Raw genomic sequence first — 11,247 nt, 5'->3', positions numbered from 1 at the left:
TTGAGACCAATTAGGGTTAGAGCTGATTCAGTGGAACAAACCCAAATTGCTAACCCTTTTGATATACTGCAGAATGAAGAGATGGTTGAAACTAGTGTTAATGTGACAGGTGGGGGAGGGAACTTGAGTAGACAGGAGGGTAGACAAAGTGGAAGGGGGGACCCTTCACCACCTCATGGATAGAGTTCTTAGCTGGAATGTAAGGGGCATCAACTCATTGAAGAAACAGGATGAAGTGAGAAGGTTCATTCAGGAATTTGATCTAGGGTTGGTTGGGCTCCTTGAACATAAGGTGAAGGGTGCTAATCTTGGCAAGCTTTACCAAAGAGTTTTTACAGGCTGGTGTTTTACAGGAAATGTTAGTTTTCACAAGGGAGGAAGAATAGTGGTAGCTTGGAAACCTGGAAGCTTTACAGTGAGTGTTGTAGCTGTTACAGCTCAGTTGATACATTGTCATGTTACCCCCATTAGTGGTAAAAATGGCTTCTATTGCACTTTTGTTTATGCATTCAATGAATGCAAGCAGAGAATTGAGCTATGGAGAGACTTGAAGGTTTTAAACACACAGGATCCTTGGATTATGTGTGGTGACTTTAATTGTGTTATAGCTAGTAATGAGAGAATAGGTGCACCTGTCAGACAAGCTGAAATCAATGATATTAATAGTTGTATGCATGTTTGTAGTATGGAAGATGTGAAGAGTGTAGGGAACATGTTCACTTGGAATAACAAACAGCAGGGCTCTGCTAGAGTGTTTTCTAAGTTGGATAGGGTGTTAGCTAATCCAGCATGGCAGAGTGAGTATGTGGATGCAGAGGTATGTTTTATGAATGAGGGTGATTTTGATCATTCCCCTGGCTTGCTTACAATTTATCCAAGATCTGCAGGAGGGAGGAAGCCCTTTAGATACTTTACAATGTGGAAGTCAGCTCTTACTTTTGATACCATCATTAAGGATGTATGGAGGGAACATTTATCTGGAAGTAAGATGTATGTCTTAGTGACTAAATTGAAGAAGGTGAAAGTTGGTCTGAAAGAGCTCAATAAGAAGGGCTTTACTGACATTCAGGCTGCTGAAATTAAAGCTCATCAGGCAATGTTAGATGCTCAGCAAGCCATGCATTCAAATCCTGCAAATCAGCAACTAGCTGATGTGGAGTTAGATGCCATCAAGGAATATAAATTAAATCATCAAGTGTATATGGACTTTTTGAAGCAAAAACCCAAGCTGGATTGGATCAAATCTGGTGATGAGAACACTTCTTTATTTCATCAGAGTATCAAGGCCAGAAATGTCCAGAATCATGTTTACAGCATATATGATATGCATGGAAAATGACATGATACTCCAGAAGCAGTTTCTGATGCTTTTCTTGATTATTATAAGCAGTTACTGGGTACAACTCAAGCTGGAAGAAGATCTGTAATCAAAGAGGTGGTGTTGGCTGGCCCAGTGCTTACTGATCATCACAGAGCTCTTCTCAATGCACATTACTCTAGAGAGGAAGTGAAGAATGCTCTATTCTCCATTCCTGGAACTAAAGCCCCTGGACCAGATGGTTTTGGTTCTTTCTTTTATAAGGATTCTTGGCATATAGTGGGAGATGAGGTAATTGATGCAGTTCTTGATGTGCTGAATAATGGTAAGCTTTTAAAGGAGATTAATCATACAGTCATCACTTTAATTCCTAAAACAAAATGCCCCAAAAATGTTAGTGAGTTTAGACCTATCTCATGCTGTAATACACTTTATAAATGTGTTACTAAGGTGATGCGTGGTAGATTGAGACAGGTGTTGCCAGACTTGATTCTTGAGAATCAAGGGGGGTTTGTGCATGGAAGATATATTGCTCATAACATCCTGGTAGTGCAGGATTTAGTAAGGCATTATGGAAGGAAATCTGTTCAGCCTAGTTGCCTGTTAAAAGTTGATTTGCAAAAGGCTTATGACACAGTAGATTGGTGTTTCTTGAAGGAAATGTTGGAGATTTTGGGATTTCCTATTGCTTTTAGGGAGTTAGTGATGACCTGTGTTACAACCCCTATGTTCTCTCTTATGATAAATGGTTCTATGCATGGGTTTTTCAAGTCTAAAAGGGGTTTGAGGCAAGGTGATCCGATGTCACCTTTGCTGTTTGTTATATGCATGGAGTATTTGTCCAGAATATTGCATAAGTTGATTGACTTGCCCCAATTTCAGTTTCATTCAAGGTGTAAAGATGTGAAGCTCATCCATCTTTGCTTTGCTGATGATCTTATCTTGTGTTGTAAAGGGGAATATCCCTCCATATATTCCTTGCTCCAAGCTTTTGCTTTATTTTCCAAGTCTACTGGTTTGATGGCTAACAAGAGTAAGTCTGCTATTTATTGCCATAGCATGTCTGAGAGTGATGTGAAAAGAGTAGTGGATGCATCTGGTTTTACTAGGAGTACTTTTCCATTCAAGTACCTAGGAGTGCCAATCTGTTCTAAAAGGATCTCAGCAAGTCAGTGTGATGTTTTGGTGGACAAAATGACAGCAGGAATTAAAATATGGAGCACTAGGAATTTGTCCTACACTGCTAGAATGCAACTGGTAAATTCAGTTCTTTTAAGCCTGCATTTGTACTGGGCTCAGATTTTCATCCTCCCTAAGGGTGTTCTGCATGATATTGCTAAGATTTGTAGAGCTTTCTTATGGAGTGGGCAGGCATATAGTTCTAAACCAAGCTCTGTTGCCTGGGATAGAGTTTGTTCACCTAAACAGGTTGGTGGTTTGGGTTTTAGGGATGTGGTCACTTGGAATATTGCTAGTTTGGGAAAATATGTGTGGGCTATCACCACTAAGCAGGACAACATCTGGATTAAGTGGATTCACTCAGTTTACATCAAAGATGGGGACTGGTGGGAGTACCAACCAAATGCCTCTGCAAGTTGGTACTGGAAAAGGATATGTGAAACAAGAGATCATCTGAAGCAAGTTTTCTCCTATACTGAATTTAGGAATATGGCTCAATATTCTGTCAAGCAGGTTTATAACAAGTTGGTGGGAGATAAACCTCATTTCAATGGGATAAAGTGGTTTGGAACAGACTGAATGTCCCAAAGCATAGGTTTATATGCTGGCTTGCAATGCAGGATAGGCTACAGACTACAGCCAAGTTAGCAAAAATAGGGGTGAGCACCTCTGCTGATTGTTTAATTTGTAAGCAAGCTGCTGAAGTTCATGAGCATCTGTTTTTCAGTTGTCAGTACAGCCAAATGTGTTTTCAAGACCTGGAAGCATGGCTTAACATTAGAAATGTCAATACTGGTCTGCACAATGTCATCAACACCATCAAGAGAGGGAAGCATTCCAAGTTCAGGAATCAAGTATGCTATGCAGGGGTGACAACTCTGGTTTACTTGATTTGGAAAAGTAGGAATCAGAGTTTTTGGGAAGGGTCAGTTCCAACAGTTGATTCTGTTATGAGTAATCTGAAATGAATTGTAAAAGATAGAATTAAATCTGTCATGTGTAAGAAAGTAAGTAGAAGAGATAATACTTGGTTTCAGAGTCTGTAAGTAGGTTTTGGTTTCTATAGCCTGCTGGCTGTTAGGTGTTGGTTCTTTTCTGCTGATGGCAGTTAGGAGTTGTGTGTGTTCACCTCTGTGGGAGGTGATTAAGCTGTACTGATTTTGGTTGGTAATAATTATAATAGCTTGCTTACCAAAAAAAAAAAAAAGATATTCACCGCCTCTATTAGACCACAGTGCTTTAATCTTCTTGCCTAGTTGATGCTTTACTTCACTCTGAAATTCCTTGAATTTGTCAAAGGACTCAGACTTATTCTTCATTAGGTAGACGTAACCATATCTACTGAAGTCATCAGTGAAAGTGATAAAGTAGCTGAAACCACCTCTAGCATTTGAACTCATTGGTCCACATACATCTGTATGGATTAAACCCAATAGATCAGTCGCTCTTTCTCGAACTTTAGAGAAAGATTGCTATGTCATTTTTCCAAGTAAGCATGATTCGCATTTACCAAAATCCTCTAAGTCAAATGGTTCTAGAATTCCTTCCTTTTGAAGTTTTTCTATGTGTTTCATGTTAATATGGCCTAATCGACAATGCCACAGATAGCTGAAATCTGAATCATTCTGTTTGGCCTTTTTGGTATTTATGTTATAAACTTGTTTGTCGTGATCTAGCACATAAAGTCCATTGACTAATCTAGCAGATCTATAAAACTGCAGGGGAATACAGTTAAATACATATAACATGTGCGGAACAATCCCCAAAGCCAGGAAACATGTATAAAGCACAGATTAAGTAAACTTACATTCGAAGCGTGTTTTCCCGAGTTTAGTATCAACGAACACGAACAAAGAAATCCAATTTTCGTTCCTCTATTTGGTTCACCGACACGCTCAGATCCGTCTTGATAATCGTAGCTTAGACAATATTCAAGAGTGTTTGCTTTTTGGGAAGAACAGTTTTGTGTAGAGAGCAAAACTGAAACTACGTAATTTCTGAATTAGATTTTGGGTTGGAAAAACTGATTTAGGAGTGTGGAATGTAACCTAGGTTATATTAGTGTAACCAGCCAAGGCACAAGGCCTTGACCGGCCACACGCATGCACTCCCACATGCAAGCCCAGCGGTAGCCGAAGCCCACAGCAGCCGAGCAACAGCGATGGGCCGTGGGCCTCGCTTGCTATGCTCGCTGCGCTGCTGCCACTTGTGCGCACACACTCGTGTTCGGGTCCCACCCTTCGCCTTGCTCATTCACTCGCACATGCACACACCGCACAGGCCCATGCCCGCGCGCGCATGCACGAGCCTAGTACCGCATGGGCGACGAGCTCCCTTGCTCGTCGTCGCATGCCCGCACCATGCAACACCCCTTAATGGTAACACTTAGCTTCCATTGCTTCGTGCGTGCAAGATTGTGAACGATTCATAAAAATTTAAAACTTTTATATTTAAATTTAACGACAAATTAATAACCAATATTAATTTCACTAAATTTAGGCGAAAAATCGAAAATTTATTAGTCAAATTAATTTCCGATTAATTGATTTCTTAGGGATTAAAATCTAGGTCATAAAATTTTAAAATTTTTCAACTTTAACAAATTTTATGGTGGTTTTTAATCATATGATCCTAATTAAATTATCAATGAATTATGAAAATCAAAACAAATTCTAAATTATTTGAAATTCAACAAATTAATTATAATTAAAAATTAGGCTGTATAATAAACAAAATTAGACCTTAAAATTTTTAAACATGTACAGTAGGTCAATCATAAATTCAAGATTTACATACAAGATTCGCAAATATTTTTTAATTTAACATCTTAAAAATTACAAATTTTGCATTCGAAAAACTAAAACCTCTGAAAAGTCATATTTAGGCTTCGAATTTGGGAATTCTAGGTTCGGCATCAATTATTTGATTTTTGTCAAAATTTTAAAACGTCGTTTACATGCGAAATTCACTATAAAACATAAGATTTCGACCATTATTGACAAAACTGCCAAAAATCCTGCGAACATATAATCAAATAATCGCACGAATTTGCAATTAATTTAAATCACGAAGTTAATCACCCCTTTAATTCATTGCAAATTTATAAATTTTAATCCATGTTAACTATAATTGATTATGGAATTAATTAGAGGCTCGTGATACCACTGTAGGGTTATGAATAATATAAACAATATAATTCATGCGGAAAAACCATAAAGACAGGAATCCAAATTAATTGCCACATAGTCAATTAGCATAATTTAGGTTATATACAATATGATGTGTGCCTTCCCTAACTGCTCCCGAACCGAACAAGAACAAGTCTTTAGAGCTCCAAGTGTCGCCCCTCAGTAGAAAGTCCACAGCACGTTCGGATCCGCCTTAGGTTCAACCAACTAGGATATTCCTAAGGTTTTATGCACTTGGGTTAAGCTATAAACTATGTTCTCCCTTGAACACAATATATGTAAAGAATATGATTTGATGTGTATAAATTATGAGGCTAGCCTCATATTTATAGGGTAGGAAATAAGGAATTTGAGTCTTACTAGGAAAACAATTACCAATCCCTTTAGGATTGAAATTCTTAACCGGCCAATTAGATTGTAGCAATAATTAAACAGTTAATTAATCCAATTCTAGTAAGACTAGGAAAACTAATACTCAAAGCCAAAGTTACTTGGCGACTAAGTAATCGGACATTGCTTGAAGCCCAAGACGAAGCAACCAATGCAGCCACAAGGGCCACGCTGGCGCGTGCCTGGCTAGGCCCAAACGCAGTCGATGCTGGCCCAAGGCCCAGCGCGGGATGCCGTTTGGCCTCGGCCATACGCTGCTGCTTGCCTTGGCTCGCTGCGGCCCACGGCGCTCAGGACCATCGCACACGGTTGGGTGCCGGTGCTGAGCTTCGCGCCTAGTTTTGTGCGCTCGGCATTTTGCTTGTCGAGCGATGGGCCGACTCGCTTGCCGGCTTGTCGCTCGTCGAGCTTCCGATTCGTTTTCTAATTCCGGAATCTATTTCCGTTACGAAGAAATATATCTCAATTTGCATCTTAATTAGCTTTCTAAATATTTTGCAGTATGCATCAAAAGCTATTGAGCGGTTTCTTAAGAAACGCCAAGAATATGATTGGAGAAGATGGTGAAATACACATCACCTCGAAATCAAGTGGATTTTTTCGTAAGTGGGATATACCGAAATTAGGAAGTGACCAAGGACTATATCTAATTCAAGCTGTCAAGTTTAATCGTATAGAGTATCCTGGTTATCAAACCAAGTTTGGGTTCGGAGGCGATCGATATTTTCATTGTAATCCTAGCAAAACCTACAAGTTTAGATTGTCCTCTAAATAAAAACTTGAAATTATTGGTTGATTTTGATATTGCGCGCTATTGATTGTCTAACTTATTGAAAAGTATGAAATTGATTATATGTAAACAACAGAATAAAGGAGAATCCTAAGCCTATACATTGGTATCGAATTCATAGTAATCAAGTGCCACGTAGATAATTAATTAGGTGGCACGTAGATATTTTAATTAATTAATAATTACTAATATATACAACTCCATCCAAAATCAAACGTTCTAACAATTAAAAAATAAATCTAAAATAAAATTCATCAAAAATCAAACACTAATCAAAAATAAAATTCAATCCAAAATCAAACATTAATCCCATATTAGAGCGCGAAATCTAATGGTTTCGGCCAATGAAAAATAAGACTTAAAAATTATTTTTGAATTAAAAAGTCGAATGCCACGTAGATAAATAATTAGGTGCCACGTAGATAATTTTATTAATTAATTATTAATATTTCTTATATACAATTTCATCCAAAATCAAACACTATAATAATTAAAAAGTAAATCTAAAATGAAATTTAATCAAAAAAAAAACCAATCTAATATATATATATATATATATATATATATATATATATATATATATATAAAGGAGGCACTTTTGCTGAAATATTAGAGCGCCACGTTGGATTACTAAAGCTTTCGGCCAATGAAAAATAAGATTTCTATTTTATTTTTGAATTAAAAAAATCAAGTGCCACGTTGATAATTAATTAGGTGCCATGTGGATATTAGATATCACGTATATATTTTAATTATTCCTAAATTCTTATCTAAATAATACAATGTTAACTCAAGTGTAAACAAGAGTTTCACAAGCATATAAAGGAGGTCTCACGAAAATACTTAGAGCCTTTGTTGGAGGAATTACGTGTCCATAATAACCCATGATCATGACTTGGATAAAAATATATTCGAATTTTATGATAAGAAAAAAGATATAATAACTAAATTGTGTATTTTAGATAATTAGAGTTCTTATCATAGTAAACTACTTTTCATTATATCTATTTAAACCCATTGTCCATAAGACCTAGCTAATTGTCAACCCATCCCCAACCCCACAACGAAATACCAACGCCTGTTCACTCTAGATTTGTTTTCTTTTGTTTTTTGTTTTGTACTTATAATTTTTGTTTTGTAGAATGGAATGCTCAGTTTATAGTAAGATGTTAATAATTGGTTAATTAACGGCATGTTTGTACTAATTATTTTGTTCATCGCTTTTTAATATGAAGTAGATTAATTATGTGCAGGCATGATTCTCCATAAAACCAAGTTTTTATTTAGAAACAGATTAATAAGCTTATAATTCTTCCATACATTCGGATCTACAAGTGTCATCCTTGATCGATACGGTGGTGGCCTCATATATCAACTTGAGCCGATGCGATAGTTATTATTTGTATATTAATTAAGTTTTCAGAAGAGAAAAATAAATCAGTACTTTCTTCTGAATTTTGGTTAGCTTATATTTTCGTTATTCTTTGTATATTAAGTTTTCAGAAGATAAAAATAAATCAGTGCTTTCCTATGAATTTTGATTAGCTTTTTTATTATGATAAATATTTTAGTTATTCTTTGTATATTAAGTTTCCAAAAAGAGAAAAATAAATCAGTACTTTCATCTAAATTTTGGTTAGTTTTCTATTGTGATCAATATTTCTAGCTTTTAACTTCATCTTGCCCGGTGAATTTATTATCCTTTTTAATATGATCTAATGTACATAATAGGATAATTAGTATCACATTATTTTTAGGCTATTATAAGATTTTATTTCTTTAAGATGATTTAGTGTAAGATTTTCTGTAAATTCATACGGAGTACTACTTTTTAATCTCTAACGGTTGTAGTCATGATATAATAAGGAAATTATGTCACCCATTAAAAAGATTGTGAATAAATTATTATATAATCAAATTTTATACTACCTCCGTTTCAGAAAGTTCTTTACAGTTACTATTTGCACGGACTCCAATGCAACATTTAACTACTAATATATCGAATTTCGTATGTGAAAAATGTATAAAAAATTGATATTATCAAAATACATACCGAGACCAATCAAACAAGATCTTACATGTAACATTTTGATGTATATGATAGTCAGAATTTACGGTCAAAGTTTTCATATTTTAGACACATTCCAAAGCGTAAAGAACTTTTAGAAACGGAGGAAGTACAATATATACCCCATAATATTCAAATTTAAACAGAGTTTAAGATATGAAATACGGAGTATACATTTTGGTGTTTAATAAACCTAGAAAATATACATATATTTTATGTAAGTACAATTTTTTTTTTGACCTTGCAGTGTAAAATATTTCCTCCGATCATTTTTACTCGCAACTTTGTCACTTTCACGCATGCCAACGCACAACTTTGATCATTAATATTTTTAATTAGTTCATATTTTGAAAGTACACATTAGGACGAATCTAACAAGATCCCACATGACTATGTTTTATCTTACGTATAAATCACCAACAATTGTCAAATTATTTACAATAAATTTGTTCAAGACTTCCAGGCAATAGTCAAAAAATTATTGACATGGTCACAAGATGTTCAATTATTAAGTTTTATCTTTCTCTATAGTTTGAATTTACTTTATTTATAAAAAACGTATTTGCTATAAACCGTGCATCGCACGGGCTTCAACTCTAGTCTAAAATAATATAAATGTATAGTACTAATTATCCTAAATAATAAAAACCTCCTAGTTAAAATTCACATAGCAATTGTTTTGGCGATGGGGGTTGGCCATGAGTGTTGGGAGTAAGGAAATAAGGTCACTACCAAAGGGACTGGACGATTTAGCTTTAAATTGGCGATAGTTTGGAAGACAGACCAAGTTTTAATGTTCAATGCAACCAATTCCATCGACGGTAAAACGTATGCATAGACAACATCTCCGTCAAGAGGATCAAAACCTTTGATTTCCATAATATCGCAACTTCGGGTTTCAGCAAAAACCATGGTACTAAGATCAATTAGGTTTTCGCTCCAAACGCGGTTATTGTAGTCCTTTAGGTCCCAGAAACGTAATATTAAAGCTCCATTAATATTATGAAAAGATGCACGGTAAAGTCGTAAGCACCCTTGAACACTGCTTAGGTTAAAGGAGTCATAGGAGTGTATATAATCACCATCGATGATTTCTTGAGGAAATTCAACGAACTCGCATTTTTTAGGGTTGTTGAAAGGATCATATACAACAATATTCATAGTGCTGTAACACCAATGTAACTTTCCATTGCAGACCGTGGCAGATTGATTCATCTTATAATTACATGTTACCTCGTAAACGGCATGTGAAGGAATTCGAACCAGGAAGTTACTCCAACAGCCAGTATCGGAGGAGAAGATGACGAATTTGATAATACGAATGTCTCCAAAATCTAGGAATTTACTCGAAACCACTTTGTATATCGATGTATCATCCTCACTACATAGGCAGCCAATATACGGAGTATATTGATCGAACTCATTATAAGGGAGCTTGAATGACTGCTTTGTTAAGGGATTACATATCACAAGATTTTCACCATTATTAGGCTCACCGTCATGGATCAAGACCAAGTCTTTCGACACGGATAACACATTGAAAAACGGAAACTGTCGACGTAGGAAATCGAACGAAACCGGAATCTCGTTGTTGTTATCATCGACGACAAGGGTAGATTTCGAACTCGTTGCTGCTGGGAAAAAATTCTGTAGCCGCGTTAATATTTTGCTTAACAATGATACCCTATCTCTAGTAACAAACATGAACAAGTTATTGTTTATGTCATCGTTGTTATTACTGCGAAACCGTCGCACAAAATCTGGACTAGAAATCAAGGAAACAAAACGCTTGGAGATGCACTTGGATCGACATGTTGTTCGCCATGGAACTCGAATAAGGATTTCTACCAATATATCATCTGTTAGATCTTCCAATCGTGATGATATTTTCTCTCTCAAGGCCATAGACAAAGCCATAATTTGGCTTCGATAAAACTTTTGATACAGATTTAATATTTTTGTGTTAGATTGTCAAACTTTGTGAATTGTGAGTGTTTTGATCCATCGATCTATCATATTTATAGGATGAGCTACCACATTAGTCCTAATTATATTAGTAAACCTAATGCAATTAGAAGTCTATTATACATAAATGATTAGTTAGAGATTATTTTCTTTCGTTATTTCCATGAGAATGTTTTAATTAATGTTTTTGGGTATATATTTGATATATTTATTACATACATTAATATTCAAAGTTTTACATTTGCATATTAAAACGGAGAAGGTAGAAAAAGGTTTTGTACACACTTTATGTACAATAAATTTATTTTTCATCAGACTAATTTTTATCCACATTTTGATAACTTTTAAC

The 11,247-nt window shown here is 35.6% G+C and overlaps 1 protein-coding gene across 1 annotated transcript; it reads right to left on the bottom strand.

Moving 5' to 3' along the window:
• Window positions 1–9,596: 9,596 nt before the first annotated feature.
• LOC110777543 (uncharacterized) lies at window positions 9,597–10,850 on the bottom strand. The gene has a single exon (XM_021982147.1). The coding sequence runs from the start codon at window positions 10,848–10,850 to the stop codon at window positions 9,597–9,599; it is 1,254 nt and encodes a 417-aa protein (XP_021837839.1).
• Window positions 10,851–11,247: the final 397 nt, after the last annotated feature.

This window comes from Spinacia oleracea, chromosome 4, assembly GCF_020520425.1.
Source record: "Spinacia oleracea cultivar Varoflay chromosome 4, BTI_SOV_V1, whole genome shotgun sequence".
NCBI lineage: Eukaryota > Viridiplantae > Streptophyta > Magnoliopsida > Caryophyllales > Amaranthaceae > Spinacia > Spinacia oleracea.
The sequence above is the reverse complement of the archived record's forward strand: the minus strand, read 5'-3'. Positions and strand labels throughout refer to the sequence as shown.